The sequence below is a fragment of the Micropterus dolomieu genome, linkage group LG23 (assembly GCF_021292245.1).
Source record: "Micropterus dolomieu isolate WLL.071019.BEF.003 ecotype Adirondacks linkage group LG23, ASM2129224v1, whole genome shotgun sequence".
Taxonomy (NCBI): Eukaryota; Metazoa; Chordata; class Actinopteri; order Centrarchiformes; family Centrarchidae; genus Micropterus; species Micropterus dolomieu.
In genome coordinates, this window is record NC_060172.1 from 17,554,366 (window position 1) to 17,572,801 (window position 18,436).

Consider the following 18,436-nt stretch of genomic DNA (forward strand, 5'->3'; position numbering starts at 1 on the left):
TCTTCCACTGCGAGGATGATCAGCTGTCCTTCCTGTCTCCCTGTAGCGCTGTCGTAGGCGTCTCACAGTGCGGACATGGCAATTTATTGCCCTGGCCACATCAGCAGTCCTCATGCTTCCCTGCAGCATGCCTAATGCACGTTCACGCAGATGAGCAGGGACCCTGGGCATCTTTCTTTGGGTGTTTTTCACAGTCGGTAGACAAGTCTCTTTAGTGTCCTGCGTTTTTAGAACTGTGACCTTAAGTGCCTACTCTCTGTAAGCTGTTAAGGTCTTAATGACCATTCCACAGGTGCATGTTAATTAATTGATTATGGTAAATTGAACATGCATGGAAAACATTGTTTAAACCCTTTACAATGAAGATCTGTAAAGTTGTTTGGATTTTTATAACATTATTGTTGAAATACACAGTCCTGAAAAAGGGACGTTTTTTTTTTTTGCTGAGTTTGTCTCTGTGTGCATCTGTGTTAACGAACTTGAGTGAGGGTACATACCACTGACTCTGGTGTTGGCCTGGACAAACATCTTACGAGCTTCCTTCCTCAGCAGTACCGTCTCCCGGAGACGCAAGAAGTTGTGAGCACCGCTGTCGTTGACGGCGGAGTAGCCGTCATAGAGAGCCCTGCCTCCTTCCACATCTGCTGTTGACTTTAAGACCTACAAGATGGTGGAATCAGGTCAGCAAGGGGTCATTATTCCTTGATATCAGGTTAGTACTAAGACAGAGAAGCCAGAAAACCCTCTTTAGTTGTTGGGTAATACAGTGGAGACTTAATAATTGAGCTCACTATGATTACTATGGAGCTTTAAAAAGTACAAATTAAACAACTAGATCCAATTATTATTAAGTATTTGGTTGGATTTGTGACTTTGTTAAAGCTTAATTTTATATTTTACTTCTTTTAAAAAAATTTTTTTAACTACAGCTACAACTAAGAATTATTTTAGAAAATATATAAAACAATAAAATTATTTTTAAAAGTTTACTTTTGATTTGTGCAAATTCAATATTTTTTTTTTGAATTTTATGTATTTTCCTCAATATGTTGTACTTGTTATATAGCTGTCTGGGCAATTGTCTGAAGTATGGATATACCTGCAGTTTACAAAGGAACCTGTGGATGGCGTTCTTTCCCACAGTGTGGATCTTGCTTCGGTCCAGTGTGATTCGAGCATCAGGGTTGCCGTCCTGTCCCGTCACTTCCTCCAGCCCCACTAGGCCCTCCCCGGCCTCCAGCAGAACACGCAGGATCACGAAACGAGCCTGCATGTGAGCCTGAGACACACACACACACACACACACACACACACACACACACACGTGATGTACACTGTATACATCTCCTGACACTCCTGTAAACACAGACAGGCCTATGAAGCTGAGCCAGTCAGGCTGTAAGAAACACTTCCTTAATGGTCTGTATGTTGACTCGTCTTGTAAATACTGTTCGCCCAACACTATGCATCTCTGACGTTCTTTATAAATGAAAGTTATGATTCATCATTACATGTTGCAAAGTAAAGAGCGATCATATCATGGAGAAAAGCAACTCGGTGAGCAGACAGATTACCTGTCTCCAGCTCTTGCTCTCAGGCGTGTAGAATTCCAGGCCCAGAAGTCCCGCTCTGACCATGCTGAGCCAGTTGATGTACACCACATCCTCCGCATCCTGGCCCTCATGCCCAAAAATACTGCAACACACACGCAGGCAAAGATCAACATGCTGGCCTCCCTTATAGCCATCAGCCACAAATCACCATAAATAATAACCACTCCACATTCCAACTGTCATTAAAAGAGCCTAAATAACATGATGAGATTAATTATTTTCCCCAAAATGTGATCAATAAAGTGAGAGAGTGTATGTGGCACAAGTAATAACATAGGATCCCCTGTACAGAGTCAGCCAGAGCTATAAGGAAACAATTTTTATAATGACCCCAAGTCACAAAATGTTCTCCGAGCTAAAGAAATCTAGAGATTTAGAGGATTTGGGGACCATAACAACTTTTTTTGGACTATAAAAAAACATGGTAGTGTTTCTTAAATTTATGGCTAGATTGCGGATAACATCTCTTACATTCAAGCCCTTGCCAAAAAGTTCACACAATGCTGATTAAGCCCATCACTGGCAGGTCAATTTCTCTGTATTTCACAGTATCCTAGAGTTTTTAAATATAGTGTCTGTGGCGACACTCCTGCCCTGGTAATGATGTATTTTACATCAGCCAGAAATTATTGGTTTGCCAGAGCTGAAGAGGAGCAACCGCAGTGATGGTGTAGGCTACAGCACAAGTATGACGGAACTTATGGTGGGAAAAATCTAAAAAGTCCAAGAAAGGTTTCTGATGCTCCGGATAAAAATTAAACTGCGTTCAGAGAAAGGATAATATTCAAAAAACAGAAAGCGACCAAACGCCAAACAGGAATAACTATCGTTGTGCTAAGAGAAGGGCCTAAGGACAGACACAAATGCATTTTCTAGTTAATATCGGTTAAGTTGAACTTTTTCCTAATCAAGAGCATTCAGAATTTCCTTCCAATAGTAAATTACAGCAACAGAGTGTGTTAATTTTGAGGCAATCCAGCCAAGCCCTCCAATCATAAACACAGTTCTAGTCGCTTGCAGCATTAACATGAGTCACATGTGTGTAACTGAATGTTTTGTTTTTTTTCCCCCTCTCAGAAACAGCATGCGCAGCTGTCTGCTGGCAAAAGCTCAAACATAAACGGCTTGACGATGCCTGTGATAAGAAACATGGCCTCCTCTTTGTCCTCATTTTGTAAGCGAGAGTGAAAGAAAAGGCAAGTGTTCTTCAGCAGTGACGTCAGCGTCCATTTCACACTCTATACTTTTGAAATCAAGCTACTCAAGGGTAATTTCCCACCCAAACATTAAACTAGGACTGAGTGATATGGCCAAAAATGTTATCACGATAACATATTTAATATCATTCGATATTGATAATTATCACAATAAATATCAAATCAATATTTCTTTCAAGTTTAAAGGCTGATTTTCGCTCCTGAGTGAAAGTTAAAGAAACCAGATGGTTCATTGTGGTTTTCAACTTTATGGTCAGAACATGACAAACACTTGCCAAACTGATCTGAACAAATCTGAGGTAGAAGATTAAAAACAATTCTGATAAAATATGTAAAATTAAGTAAAATGTTTTTTCAGTACCTTTTCCTCAACAAAATAAATATGTTAATAGAAAAATTAAGTGTTAATTTTTTTGTGATTCAAATGAATTAAATCAAACATTAATTGAATATTTGTTGAACATTTGTTATATTGATAGTGAGGAAAATAATATTGCGATAATTATCGTTATTGTTTATTGCCTAGCACTACATTAAACCATTTAAGAAAATCAGGGTATTTCCCTGAAAAGACATTTTATGGGTTGTTTAAATTACATGAATTTATGTAACATACATCTTTGTCAAATACATGTAGGTTACAAGCAAAATATGAAATCACCTGAGTGCTTGCTTGTTGAGACACAGATAGAGTCCGACACACTCAGCCCGGCATTCTTCGTAAGATGAAGCAATTGTGGAGAATTTACTATCCCATGTCTCGCTGCCCCGATACCAACTGGAGACCTGAAAGATAGACTCACACCTTCAGTCTGTATTTGCCAACTGAACACAAGAGTTAAAAACAGGTGGTCTCCCAAAAAAAACTCACCAGTTCCCCCGTCTCTGGGTTGATCACCTTGCTCTGATCAAAGTTGAACTTGCCAATGTCATCCTGTACGAAGAGATGAGGCAAAACAAATTACTGTGGTTGCTCACAGCTAATTGCTCTCTAGTCTCACTGATGTGACTGCTGTGCGGCAGCAGTATGTTTGACTGACCTTGACAAACAGCTTGCCACTTCCATGGCCTAACAGCTCATGAAGTCCAACCTGCACCTCAAATGATGGTCCCTTCCACTTGATAAACAAATCCTAGTGCAAAAAAACAAACAAACATAGGAGAATGCAAAATAATAGATGTGTGGGAGAGAAAAGAGCTGGCGTGCAAGAGTCAGGAAGCGGCATTCGTTACCTTGTCCTCTTCCTCCAGGAAGGTAAGTTTTTCTTTTTGTGTAGCATAGGCTACAGCCAGCACATTGCCTAGTGACACGTTTTTAAAGCCCTCTGACTGTCTGATGTCATCATCTACACACAAAAACAAAAACATTGTGTAACAGACAGATTGTAAACTTAAACCAACTGTACTCATTATTTGACATAGCGTGCACATCTCAGTGTACATACAGTTAGGGATGTTGATGCCAGCTGGGATTCCACTGCCAGCGAAGGTGAGGACATCCAGCGAGGTGAAGTCAGGTTTAAGGAAAGTGTCCTTCTCAAACTCCCTGGGCCAGGGCAGCTCAGGTAGCAAGACTTCTGCTGAGCCCACCAGTTTGGCAAAACGCTCACTCATCGCCTTGTTCACAACTGCAACAAAACCTAGAAGTGACATCACAACCCTAAAGTTAGGACAGAAACCCTTAACCCATTTCTGACTTATCCTGGAAATAGGACGGTAATAACCTCCTGTAATTTAAACACACACACACACACACGATGGTTAATAAAGTATATTGAAAGTAACATGCTGACCATGGACTTTAGCCTGTATTGATGGCAGACTACCAGCATAACAGTGTAATATTGTGTCATTCCAAGTATTACACAACCTCCTTCACAGTTTGTGTCCCTCTAAAATTAAACATTATTTCTTATTAAAAAGCTGCATGTATTTGTTTCACAATGTTAATCTTTACCACAGCGATAAAACCTGGAGAGGTCCATGGATTACAGCTTGCATGCTGTTCTTGATCACCATGGTAGTTACCTTCAAACTCTCCTCTGGAGCCAAATGGGTCTCTGTAGCTCTCTATGAAACCTATATAACTGAGAGAAGGAGATGGGATAGGAGGTGAAGACATAACGAGGGGTAAAGAGCAGAGAGAAAAAGGTTTCAGAGATTAGTATTCAAATGTATTTGGAAATAAACAGGTACTGGATGACGGAACAACTTTCATTTTGTTGGACAGTGGGCTCACCTCTCGACAATTGGTCCCTTGTCTTTGATCCAGTAGCGTGACCCCTCTTTATGGGCTTCAATTGAGCCTAAGGTGAAGCTGCGTGTGTACTCTTCGAGCATCTTTTTCTGGTTCTCATTGGCAGCATAGGCCTGTGTTAAGTTATTTGGAAATAGAACAAGAATTTCAAACATGGAACTGTGGCAGGGAGATTATTTTTATGTTATCAACTTATTCATCCACTCCCACACTCCTCTTAAAGACCTGCTCTATCCTTGTGTTCTCATCTCCTCCAATACTTTGTACATTTTAAGATGCAATTTTCCCATTGTTTTGTCATTTTGGTTGTCCTTTATCTTTTATTTTCAGTAGTCTCACTGACATTTTATCATCTCCAATAACTTAACAACCACACTTCTCGATGTGGCGATTTATTCCCACTGACTTTATTTCACATCGTATCCCTTGCTCTCACCTGTGCTTGTTGGAGGTAATAGCTAACTTTCTCCATGAGAGGTGCATAGTCTCCCCTTTTCACAGTGAACTCTTTGTCTTCGAAGTTGAAGCTGCCGCAGCATGTTTCGCATTCCCCATCCACTGCACAGTCTGGAAAGCGGTAGTGTAAATTTTTTGTCGCTTTAATCGCTGACTGTGAATCATGGTTAACAACATTAGTTACATAAAACAAATCTCTCTACATCCATTTGATGGTAATCACAATGTATTTCAAAAGCTGGAACATATAGCATAACATGTGGAGAGTACATGACATGTGATAGATACAAATTATGTATGCTAAATCTGTCACAAGTGCAATATAGCTGGTGAATGTTGTAGACGTTTATAAATCTTTTTCTGGTTCTCATATAAAATGTAATATGCTTTACTGTAGTTCTGACCTTTCTGCACAGCTGAAGCCAAGCGCACCTCATAGCAGGCTTTACCTCCATTGTCCCTCTTAAACAGACGGGTGTTGTACGCGGATAGTTTCTAGAGACAAACCGCAAAAACAAAGCTAAGAATATGTTATGTGAAAGATACATGAAAAAGCGGGAAAATACACCGACAGGATGAACCATCAATATGAAGGGAATAGGTGAGACAACACCAAGAAAAACATAAATAGGGTGCAACGAGGAAGAGATTGGTCTGTCAGAATGTTGTGAAGAGGAAGATAAAGTAAAGGTTATTACAAGAAATTATGGAAAGAGCAATGGAAATAAGAATATTCATTTTAGAGAATAGTGAATTCAGCTTACTTTTGAGTCAAGGAACCTCTGAGCCAGCTCAGCATCCTCCAGACAGCAGTTTCCTGAGAAGTAGGTGGTAATTCCCTGAAGAAAAGGAAAGCAAAAATACTTGATGAGCCATATATTTTCTCATTTGGGTCACAGGATCTGGTCACCAGCATTGGCCCCTGGAATTTTGGGGTTCAGCAGCTTCCTAAAGGGCAATTGGCAATGTCAGCAGCCAATCTAAAAACACCAACCTGCAGACCATTTGACTTAAAATGAAAATATTCAGTTTATCTTCAAAAATTAGAAAAAGAGGAAAGAGAGGAAGAATATCTCCTGTGGGCTTTTGGATTAAAACAGACACACCTGCCAGAAAGAACAAAATGTTCCAGTCCCAGCTCTAAACCAATTCTGATGCAGAATAATAAATGTCCTCTTAGCTAGGGCTAATTGCGATTTTTCTGCCAGATATTTCGATTCGATTTGCAATTATTATTTTTTTTTTTAAGTTCAATATTCACTGCCAGTCTATTTTTAACGGGAGCTACCACAAGCAGCACAAAGCAGACGAACCGGGCAGAAAGTCAGACACAGAACGGCAGAGAGAATCCCGTCAGTTTTCAACACCCTGTGCAGACTCAAAAATAAACACAGTTAAAACAGACAAAAAAGAAACAATTTAAACTACGTAGCCTACTTAACCATAGTAGAAGCACAATAATCAAAGACAACTGAACAGAATCTGAACAGGTCAACAAAATCTAGCAGGCAAAATGCTCTTATTCTGAAATGCTCCATGTGGGATGTGTAGCCTGCACAGAGGGGAAGAAACCGGCTCACAGAGAGATGTTATCCATTGTTGAAGCACGCAAATTCCACCCTCTACTCAGGCAAAAAAAAAGGCCCTCATAGACCTCATGGTGGCACTATAACAATCAATGTTTTTGCAATTATCTCGAAAACGGCTTTGTTTAGAGTCAAACTTCTTTCAGTATTTTAATCTCTGGTTTCATCTGCATCTTTGCTCCAATGGTCTTCTGCTCAAAAAATTTTAAATTATACAACTTTATCACTTTTCTCTAAAACTTAAACTTAAATTTTTGCGAACTCGTCCCAGACGGTTTCGCCAATCGACCTGAAAGGTGGCGCTACACTTGCAAAAAGTTTATACCTCGTAATTCGCTGGATGGATTCGTACGAAATTCATATTGTATGTTCTCGGGTCACTACTCAGTTGATGTATAAAATTTGGTAATGATTGCGCAAAGTGGGCGTGGCTTATTACAAGAAGGGAGGTGATGGAGCAGTGGATAAGACACATGCCTTTGATGTGAGAAACCCAGGTTCAAATCCACTGTGAAACACCAATGTGTCCCTGAGCAAGACACTTAACCCCTAGTTGCTCCAGAGGCGTGCGACCTCTGACATATACAGCAATTGTAAGTGTCAGCTAAATGTATTTCCAAGAAATGTCATTCTCATTCCTAACTTCAAAAAATCTAAGAAAATCATCCGTACGTCCTAGAGAGCTGAAGTTTTTTCAGCACATCCACTCATATGTGACTAATGTTTGCCTCACTCCAACCTATGGTCAAATCAGAAGTCAGTCACTCTATATTTTTCAGAATATGCTAAATCAATTAACATCTAAATCTCCACAAGTCTTTCTTCAAACGCCACCAAACTCGACAGTCGTTCTCCAGATGGCCGATAAAGTGTTTCAAAGCGTTTTCAGATTGGTCAAACGGTGAGTCTGCAGTGATATTCAGTATCTTGCTATAACTTGTACAGTATACACAACATTTTCTTTTTTACTCAGTTTTGGATCAAATGCCACCAAAATAATTCACAACACACCCAAAATCAGCATAATGATGTGTGATTTTTTTCAGAATTTTCTCACCTACATCTTGACTGTTGAATGTGTTTTAAGTTTAAACTGACAAAACTATCTGGCTCTGGCACATGTGACATCACTACCTCAACTTGTGAGAAAGTGTGTGGAAACGGCCTCTCACCAGTAGCTAAGTCAATAAGTCACCTACTCTGGAGATCTGCAGGTCCAGGGTTCAAATCCCTAGGTGACCAAGTCAGACTTGCAGACAATCGGGTTGTTCAGATCATAGTCTCTATTTCATTTGTATCCTGTGACACTTTCTTCTTATTTTTCTCTGCTAAAAATAGTTTATGCAGCTTAAACTTTAAATCTAGGAAAAACATAAAATGTAGCAGGTGGGTGGAACATTTTACTCAGTAGTCAGGTACATATAATGACACTCTCTGATAAAAATCAAGTCTGTGTTTCCCCAATTCTCTCAAAGTCCAAATTCTTTCATCACTTTAATCTCTGAAGTTGTCTGCGTCTGTTCTCCTCTGAAAATGTCAAATGTTGTGTTTTCCGTGACTGGCTTGGATCCTGGTCATTGCGGCTATATTTTCATTTGTTGTTGTAAAATGTACATGCCCTGTGCCCACTCTGATTGGTGAGCAGGTTTGTTACACAAGGATGACAACGGAATGAATTTTTAACGGCATGATTGTTTAAAACTGCGCTGCATGAGCAGCTTAAATTTTAATTGCCGTCTTCAAGATTAGCTAATCGCGTTCTTTCAAATCGGAATTCTGATTTGAAAACGATTGATCAATCAGCCTTACTCTTAACATTTGTCAATTTTTTCGCAGCCCTGACAACATGATGGATATTTATTGAAATACTACCACCAGACAAAATTGTTTTGATCAGAGCTGACCTGAACTCTGTATTAAATGATACAAGATCCCACCTTGTTGCCCAGCCCCAGCTGTTTCTGTCTTTCTTCCAGGGAGTAGAGAAGACAGGAGCAGCTGTCCCACAGAGCCTCCATCTCAGTAGGCTGCTCCTGAAACGCCTCGCTGGCCCATACCAGAGCTTTCAGCTTGTCCTGTGTGGACACACAACAGATGCAGACGGTTTAAAATATGTCACAGCAGCAGTAAAGCAGCATTACAGATCAAAGGCTTATAATAAACTAACTTTCCAGTTTATTATGTAAACTTCAATTCAATATTTATATTTGGGCTATATTTGTTGACACTTTGTTAGAGAAGCATTGACTCAACTTTGGTAATTATTCAGATCAAATTTAATGGTGTTGTTGTGTCAGGTTGCATTAGATTGTACAGGTGTTTATCTTACTGTGTTCACCAAGCAGCTGAGCGGGATTTTACACCAGACTTCTTACCTTAGGTAGATTTGGGATAAACTTGGTGTCTCCGAAAGACTTGTAGTTTCCCATGTTGGCATACAGACCTGCTGCATACACCAAGAAGGCCTAAATATCACACACAAAATCATAATTTTCATCCACTGTGTGGCATAATGAACATCTTTATAAATTTGTTTGTGAATGAAAAGATGTATCTAGACAGTAACAGAAAGTCACGGATGAAAAACCTGTGCACCTGGTACTCCTCAGAACTGAGTCCAGCTGCTGTGGCGACCTGTTCTAGCTGTGCAGGCGCCTGCTTCCTAAAGATTTTTTGCAGCAAGACAAAGATGTTTGCAGACTCTGGGGAAGTCTGCAGCAGCACTGCCAGTCCACCATACCTAAGACAATAAAAGGGTTTTTTTGGTTCTTCAATAAACTACTTTATTCTTTAAAGCAAGTGAGAAATTTCTTTTCACAGTGGTAAATCCATTTAGCATCCATCAGTTTCTAGATTTCAATAGTGCTTGACTTGAACTTGCTACATCCTGAGATCAGTAACATACCAAGCAGCGCGGGACAGGTTGTGGGCGTACTTCTTCTCCTGAGGTGAAAGCAAACGGAAGGCCTCGCCACAGTCAAGAGCAGAGATGCCAATGTCATTTGGGAGGTAGTACTGGGAATCCACCATCTTTATTCTGAGGTTTAACACTGACGATGAGGAACTGATTTAAGTGAGGGGAAGGAAGGTGGGCAAAGAGAAAATAATGAGAAAGAGAGGAATAGATGAAGTAGGGAAAAAGATGTGTAAATGAGAAAGAAAGGTGAAAGAAAGAAATAAGAGGGGAGAGACAGTTGAAAGAATAGAGGTAGTAATGAGATGAGTAGAGTGTTGGGTAAAGAGATAAAAGCAGAATTGCAAGTTAGAATAGAGAGCCTTTTTTTTTTTTTTTTTTTACCGTGAGCTCTAGGAGGTATTTGCTTAAGCAGCTTGTGTAGATTACAAACACAAATGCTCATTATATATATATATATATATATACATATACACACATACACACGCACACGAACTTGTAAAACAGTAAATGTTTTCTTGACATGGATTCTAATGTTATAAAAGTGGCAGCTGGTGTGATTTTTGTATGAAGAATATAATTTTATGTAGTATTAAGTTGTTCTACATGAAACTACAGCCTAGTAGTTGTGATTGATCATCACAGTTCACCAGAAACCTAGGTGAGGTCTTTGCTTGTGTCCAACTGACCCAACCTAAAAATAGTAATTTCTACAAAGATATAACACAGAGAAAAGCACAGAAACTTCACCTCATTGTAGTTCTGAACGATTTTGAAAGAATATCTAATTGCGATTATTTTGATGGATACTGCAATTGCTCAGTTTATGGATATGATTTGCGATACTAGGGGGGATTTTACTTAAAAAAAAAAAAAGCATATTCAAATAAATTATGGTGTGATTTTTGCAGGACTTTGCACCAAACCAATATGTTTTTTTAAGTCTCTAAAATAGGATGTGTAGGTTTTGACATCTCTACAGCATGACAATATTTAATTTAAAATGGCATTTTGACACAGGTATCATCTTTAAAAAAATATTGTGCCTCCTGCAATTTCAAAATTTTATTAGATTAAACTTTATTGTCATTGTGTCACTGGGTACAAAGCAACAAAATGCAGAGCTTGACACTGCAGTAGGCAATATTGCTAATATTGATTCATTGTTCAGCCTTACCTCATAAATAATAGATAAATAGATTATCCAAATAGTTGATAACTAAGTTTACTTTAGTTTAGTAAAACTAACTGTCCTCAGAGAGGTTACAGCACAAGTACAGGTAGGTAGAAACAGAGACATGTCACAAAGACTGCATAGATCAAATATTAAGCAGCAGCAACAACAGAGCCATTAGCCATCCTAGCATCCTTAGTCAAGGAAATTCAAATCATAAATAAATAAATAAATAAATAAATAAATAGTTCTGAAAATACAAAGGGTGGTAAAGTGCAGTGATTGAAGTGGTATTATATGATATTATACAGTGTATAGTAAGCTAAGTTAAAAGCTTAAGTTAAGCCTGCGGTGCAAAGTAAGCTATATTCAAATAGAGTTAAGGACTAACGTTACAGGTGCACGTCCGTGAACCTATCATGACTGACCATGGAAGAAATTCAGCAGGAACCAGTCAGTTAAAAATCAGTTGTCTGTTTCACTTTCATTTAAAAGTTACTTAACATAAGGTTACGTAACAAAACATCTTTTTAATGTCCCTTTAAAATTAGCAGCCTACCAACAAGCAGGGCAACACTCAAAGTGCATGTATAAGTAAATACAGCCAACGTTTAGTCTGCAAAACGCTAACTCAATGTTACCGTTAGCTACTAGCGTGCATGCTAGGACGGCTGCAGGCTACATGGAGCATTTAAACACACTGTCGACTTCTCTGAGCAAAATATTACGTCGCAAATACTATGTGACTTATTTATATGCATGACTAGCTGCTGTTGAGTACATTTCGGGAGGTATAAAGGTGGATACCAACTCAACAGCTTGTTACCTGAGTTTCTTCAATAGCTCGGCGAGAGTCAAATTGCAGTCTCACGCTGTCCACTTCCTGTATTCATTCAACGTCAGGCTCGCCCCTCAACCAATCATAGCTTGTATATTGTGGTTGATAGAAACACTAACCAATCATGAAGTAGCTGCGCAGTACTTCACGTCGTAATTTTCTGACTTAACGTATGCTTGAAAAACACGATCTCTGAGCGTCTAAAACAAGGACACTAGGCTGTAACACTACACACAAAGTAGACATCAGGACGTTCAAATGGGTATGTATAATTACCAACATCTCATGGCTATGGAGAGAGCAGACGAGGTGGCCGAGTGGTTAAGGCGATGGACTGCTAATCCATTGTGCTCTGCACGCGTGGGTTCGAATCCCATCCTCGTCGGACTCCTTTTCCATAAACGAAGACATCTCAACATCATTTGGCCGTCTGGCGCACGCTGTACGTTAGCAGTGAGCCTAGGGAGCATGGTCGCACATCCGGAACTCGTGACAAGGTTACAAGCCGAGAAACGTGTGGTGTGTACTCTTCGGCTGAATCCTGAATCTTCTTTATACAGTCTATGGCTCAATCCCGATCTCCACACTAACGGACTTTGAGACACGTCACGGTAGTAGTCAGTGAGGGGATGTCCCACTCGGCCCCACTGTCAAATCGTTAAGTGCACGTGGGCTCTTGCAGACTTTTGGAGCCATTTATGCACACTTTCCGTGAGTCCGCATCTCTGCAGACTTTGTCTGAGGGAATTACCCACAGTTCATAGCGTTGTGACGTTTAACACGGAGTTACCCGGCGAAGCAGGCATTAAATAAAGTTAAACAAATATGAAAGGGGCAACTACAAGAAAAAACTAAGTTTACATGCAAGTGTATGCTGTTTTGATGAAAACGAGTAAATTGATTATTTGAAAATGACCTCTTGTCCGTGGTAATTTTAAAATTATCAAATTACTCTGCAAGAGATTGCAACACTTTCAAGACTTCAGTACCTCGGCAGTGAAGAAAGTAAAAGATGTCAAGTAAAAAGTCTCAGACAGATTTATATTCAAGGCTTTAGGGTGGAGATTTGGTTGGGCCATAACTGTGTCACCTATTGGTTTTGTGGACTTGAGTTTTGGCATTTTGGCTGTCCCCATCTTAGTTCTTTGGAACCAGACATGACCGGAACGTGACCATATGTGAATGGGAGGGTGAAGCTTGCTAGCTTCGTATGATGTACAGATTAAAAAGCCCCCTGAGGCAAATTACAAATTAGTGATTTGTGATGTTTGACTATATAAATTAATTTGACTTGACTTCATATGGAACCATTATACCATAACCACAGGTCCTTTCCACACACAGTTTCATTTGAAAGACATTATTTTCTGCTAAAACCTTGAAAGGCTTACAAACCACACAGTATTTCATCAGTTTATTTGTTTTATTGAATTCTAAAAACATGATGAGAAAGTGAATTATTTACAAAGGGTGTGCAACAGAAAGTATTAAGTTTACCTTGATGAATGGGAGAGCCAGTCAGCTTTGCTATATCCAAATGGTATAGTTTGAGTGACCAGTCCTGCACCACAAGAGAAATGTTAACAGACATCTAGGCGTTCAACACATCTGTGTGTGTGTGTGTGTGTGTGTGCGCGCGCGTGCCTGTGTTTGTTTATTTTAGGGTTCATGCTTGGGTTTTGCCATCCCTCCTGTCAGGAGGCGTTGTAGGGAGTATCCAGCGATAGCAGTCTGAGAAGCTCAGGCTCTTGTCCACAGCACAGCTGGTGCAGTAGACAATCCCCAGAGCCAGCATCACCACGAGGAACACACACAGAGGCACCAGCAGGGCCACCAATAGCCAGCTCTTTTCATGCTTCCTTTTACCCGCATCAGATCCAGCCCCTTCCTCTGCTGTGCCGCTGACATCCTCGGCACTATCCCTCTTAGATCCCTCCCCCTCCCTAGTACCGGTGGCAGACTCACTTGCAGCGCCCACCCCAACACTAGCTTCTCGACCTCCCGTCTTAGCTTCACCCTCGTTATTAATTTCATTGCCTGTGTTGTATGTTTGCGTTGGGGATGGGGCAGTCTGATATTGTTTTGGTGAGAGGGCATCCCATTGGTTGAGGTGATTATCTGACCCATGAGCCATGTCAGGAGAGAGTCCTTCAGGGGCTTCTGTCTGCCAGTCAGCATCAAAGTTAGTCTCAGCTTCAAAGTTCGGGTCTGGTGTGAACGAGGTGGACCAGGGATTATCATGGTCAGGGTCCAAATCGGGAATGTGAGCAGAGTCACTGGGTTCAGGGGTCAGGGTGGAATATTCTTCATCATCAATCGAAGGTTGGCAGGTAAGTCCGTCTGACTGCAGGTCATAACCATTATCACAGTAACACTGGTACCCTCCCATGTAGTTGAGACACTGCTGCTGGCAGGGTGAGTCCCCAACACACTCATCTACATCTATACACTCTCCTCCAATGCCCAATTCATACCCGGTGTTACACAGGCACTTGAAGGACCCCACTGTGTTTTCACAAATGCCTTCACAGCTGCCCTCATCGAGGCACTCATCAGTGTCCACACACTCACCCTCGTCATCTGGCTGATACCCGGGGTCACAGGTGCAGTGGAATGTGCCCGGGATGTTGACACAGAGTTGCGGGCATGGTTGCTGTTGACATTCGTCTACATCAGAACATCTGCGGCCATCTGGACCCATTTGGTAGCCTGGAGGGCATGTGCAGCGGATGCCCCGAGGTGTCTCCACACAGTTGTACTCACACCCCATCTCCACACAGATGTCTTTGATGTGGGGCTGGTCAGTGGGACCGGTGGAGTCAGAGGATAATTCTGGGGGGTCAGTTTGGCTCAGGGGATCAGGCTTGCAGCTGTACCCGTCCTCATCTACCGTAAAGCCCTCAGAGCAGTAACAGTAGTAGTCTGTGTCTGTGTTCTGACAGTACTGCTCACATCCATGGTCCCCGCTGCACCAGTCCTGATTCTGTGGAGCTGCACTGGACGAGCAGAGTGGGGCATCCCTGGACCAGCCCACTGTTTCATCATCTCTCTCCATGCACAATACCGTCTGCTCAGCATGAGCATCTGGTTGTGAGCTGTCTGCAGGGCATGGTAGAGCAGCTACAGACCCATAGGGCACATGAGTCAGCAGGGTACTAACAAGGTGAAATGGGGTGGTGTAAACAGCTGGACCTCTACCCTCGTCCTCCAGTGGTGGACACATTCCTTTGTAGTTGTACTGGCAAACGTATCCATCCAACGGCAGTGCGCAGGAGCCGTCTAGCCACTGGAAGTTGTCACTGCTCTCGCGTCCACTCTCAGAAGTGTGGACAGTCATGGCCACACAGCGAGGGGCCGCACAAGTCCCAGGGGTGTCTTCACGGAGCCAGTTAGTGAACAGGCCATCCTGGTCTCCTGTTGGAAAATAAAGACAAGGACCAGGTCAGTAAAAGTAGATCTTCCCTCTTTTTAGTTTCCTTCTTTTGTTTTTTAACTATATGCAATTTCTCTTCTTTATGACACATGTTAAGTGTGAATTCTTAAGATTATCTTGATTTAAGATGCCATGTGTATCATTTTTTACATGAAAATTTTGTCTTTCAGATTATTCTGATGGCACAAGTTTTTGTTTGCAGAAAATTAGACAGTCCTGTTCAAGAAAATGGTGTTGTCTATGTGTTGCTATCATCCCATTCATTCTCATGTTTTTCTGAGTTGGCACAGTGAGGAGTTGAGTTTAGCACAGTGTCTTTTTTAATATCCCCACTAGGAGTCACCAAAGTCAGATATTTTCAAATTCTACATGTGGACATTGAAAACACCTTATTTATCCTGCTCATGTTGTTGGAAGAAATATCTTTGTCTACACATGGTTAAATAAAACTAAAACTATCTGCATTGCTAGATACCCAGGAACAAGTGAGAAAACCAACTCTTTAAATGATGGCAGACTCTTGCAAATCTTTTAGTCTTGTCTAACTAAAGACCAAGGCAGATACTTTGAGTGATAAAAAAGCCCATCTGGTTTTTAGTAGGCGAGGTTTGTGTAAAGACTAAATCCGAATGAGAGGTAGCAATGAGGTCAAAAGGGGATTGAACGGCCCCTGTCGCGCCAGCTCCTTCTCTGTGAAACACAAGAAGTTAATGTAATAACCATCCAGTCTGTGCAGAACTCTAGAGGCTGGCCTGGCTACGAAAGTCTGACAGAGAGGTTAGAGTTGGTATAATACCATAATCTTAAAGTGATTCATAAGCTCTTGATATAACTGATATGTGTGTGTGGAAGAAGTAATATCGATGTAGTAAATACTGATTCAAATTGATTTAATGAAAGTCTGAGTTTAACTAAAATCTATATAATAAAAAAAGACATACGTCTAGCATTAGTTAATTTAGTTTTGTACACTTCAGTCAACAAATACAACCAGAACCAATTTAATAATTTAACTGATGAGTGTTTGAACAGATTCAGCATCAGTTATACATGGCCAACAGATTTTGAATCAGACTTACTTTCATTATCTTTGAGCGCAGTGATATTTTAAAAATCGACTAGGGTAGGGAATGCTTAAATGTAAGAAAAGATGTATCATTGTACCTTTTCCTGTTTGGGTACAATTTTGTCTGAGCTTTTTAACGTCCGATAAAATGGCTGGTAAGGTGATGATGGTCAATGTTAGGAACACTGAAACGTCAAATTTCAAAAAAGTGAGACTTTGCCTGTGACCCAGACGAATCCTCGGAGTGGTCGGTTGGATGAACACTGGCGTGGCGGTCTGTGCAGCCCGATCCAGAGACGAAGCCTTGACCTGGTCCCCTGTGCCTCGACGGCTGACAGCAGCTCATGGACCACACCCGCTGCCTCGTTGGTGTGCATCGTTGCCAGGGTTCCACCTCGCTCCCGGCAGCTCCGCCCAGCCTCCCTGAAGGTTCTCTTTTGCAGAAAGACAGTGTAACATCCCTCCTGGTGGCAGAGTGCGTCTCTCTCCGCCAGCTGAGCCCCGGCTACTGGCTGCTCCCCCTCTGACTCCCTCAACTTCTGGCCTCGGCTTCCAGGAGCCAGACAGACCATCAGCAGCCACAGGACACACAGGAGACTCATGCTGCTGTAGCGGCTGCTGCTTCTGATGGTCTTTTGCATCCTCCACCAAGACATGAGGTTTAAACTAGGCCAACATCCAAATGAGTACCACAACCTTACTGTCAAAATAAATAACCTAATTCAATTCAATTGAACCTCCTATTCAAACAAACCTGACCCAAATTTACTCACTTTAAGTAATTTAACAAACTGAAATTTCTTGAAATATTTGTTCTATCCTGATAGTAAATAAATAATGTGGTCTTATTGACTTTTTACTCAAACTCATATGAGGCAGATAAATTCCAAACTGATATCAGATTACCATAATTTAACTTGGATTGCCCAAGCCCTTTTACACAAATAGCCCTACAGTGCGGTCAAACTACATTCATCAGCAAATTGTCAGCACTTCTGCCTAATGGAAGCAGATTCCACCAGATCTTATATAAAACTTATAGAAACCAATGCAGTCCAGTGGTATCCCCTAGAAGGTCCACTTGAGTCCAGTACAGTCCAAAATAAAGTCCAGTGAAGTACCAGTCCAGGGTTCAAAATTGTTGAATGGAGCAATCTGTCCAAAAGAGTTAAATAGGGTCCACATGAATTTGATGAATTTCGGAGACCCCTGTATCTGATCCTGCTGGGGCTTTCTTGCCTCTGCAAAGTTGGCTTTCTGACTGAAACTCAGAAAGAAAGAAAGATGGGGGAGGGTGGAAGGGGGGGGGGGGGGGGGTGGGGGGGGGGGGGGGGGTTGCTACGTAGAGGAAAAATAATTGTGTGTTTTTTGAAGAGGGGGCTGGTAGTGTGTGAGTGCATAAAGGAAGGCTGGAGGGTTTGCCGGGTCGGGGTGGGTAGGAGGGTATTGCAGACTTGAAAACCTTCAGAGAGTTATGAAAACCATACGGCACAATTCTGTCCCCCCATCTTGCCTATAGCTTCAGACACACACATGCACTCTCATAGACACACACTCACAGCTTCAAGTAGTGCATGCTGCACAGCATCCATGGCAGTGGAAAGTGTTTGTCAGCTGTGTGAGATGCAGAGATTGTCTCCTCCTTCCTCTTCTTCTTCTCATCTCCTTTTTCTCTTCCACCTTTTGTCTTTCTGTCTGTTTCTCCTATTCTCTCTCAGTCTCCCATTATTATGTATTTCTCCTAATCTCATTCTTGTCTTTACCACAACTCTTCACTCTATTTTATCTTTTTCTGCCACCACCCCCACTCTTATTTCTTTTTGTGTCCATACCAGCTGGAAGTTTTTACAGTCTAATGGAAATATATGAGTATGGAATAGGA

At 41.3% G+C, this 18,436-nt stretch overlaps 2 protein-coding genes and 1 non-coding gene across 4 annotated transcripts in view; 1 reads left to right on the top strand and 2 right to left on the bottom strand.

Moving 5' to 3' along the window:
- Positions 1–12,676, bottom strand: part of dpp3 (dipeptidyl-peptidase 3) — a 14,216-nt gene extending 1,540 nt beyond the window's left edge. The window contains exons 1-18 of one of the 2 annotated variants that reach the window (XM_046040413.1): positions 12,332–12,676; positions 10,035–10,193; positions 9,725–9,869; positions 9,505–9,594; positions 9,067–9,204; positions 6,308–6,382; positions 5,948–6,038; positions 5,524–5,654; positions 5,070–5,200; positions 4,859–4,917; positions 4,276–4,470; positions 4,064–4,176; positions 3,871–3,963; positions 3,702–3,764; positions 3,492–3,616; positions 1,575–1,695; positions 1,100–1,279; positions 498–660 (exon numbers count right to left, since the gene is read on the bottom strand). In XM_046040413.1, the coding sequence (XP_045896369.1) occupies positions 498–660; positions 1,100–1,279; positions 1,575–1,695; positions 3,492–3,616; positions 3,702–3,764; positions 3,871–3,963; positions 4,064–4,176; positions 4,276–4,470; positions 4,859–4,917; positions 5,070–5,200; positions 5,524–5,654; positions 5,948–6,038; positions 6,308–6,382; positions 9,067–9,204; positions 9,505–9,594; positions 9,725–9,869; positions 10,035–10,193; positions 12,332–12,525 (2,266 nt within the window). In that variant the 5' untranslated portion in view covers positions 12,526–12,676. Of the gene's footprint in view, positions 1–497; positions 661–1,099; positions 1,280–1,574; positions 1,696–3,491; positions 3,617–3,701; positions 3,765–3,870; positions 3,964–4,063; positions 4,177–4,275; positions 4,471–4,858; positions 4,918–5,069; positions 5,201–5,523; positions 5,655–5,947; positions 6,039–6,307; positions 6,383–9,066; positions 9,205–9,504; positions 9,595–9,724; positions 9,870–10,034; positions 10,194–12,043; positions 12,193–12,331 lie in introns of those variants that run through there. The other variant, XM_046040414.1, reaches the window with a different exon arrangement.
- On the top strand, positions 12,359–12,440 carry trnas-gcu. Its single transcript has one exon. It is a non-coding gene; the product is annotated as a tRNA-Ser (tRNA).
- Positions 12,677–13,464: 788 nt separating the features above from the next.
- LOC123963986 (endosialin-like) lies at positions 13,465–17,794 on the bottom strand. Its single transcript, XM_046041132.1, has 2 exons — positions 16,775–17,794; positions 13,465–15,469 (listed from the first exon to the last, which is right to left on the bottom strand). The coding sequence occupies exons 1-2, from the start codon at positions 17,208–17,210 to the stop codon at positions 13,722–13,724; spliced, it is 2,184 nt and encodes a 727-aa protein (XP_045897088.1). The 5' UTR covers positions 17,211–17,794; the 3' UTR covers positions 13,465–13,721.
- Positions 17,795–18,436: the final 642 nt, after the last annotated feature.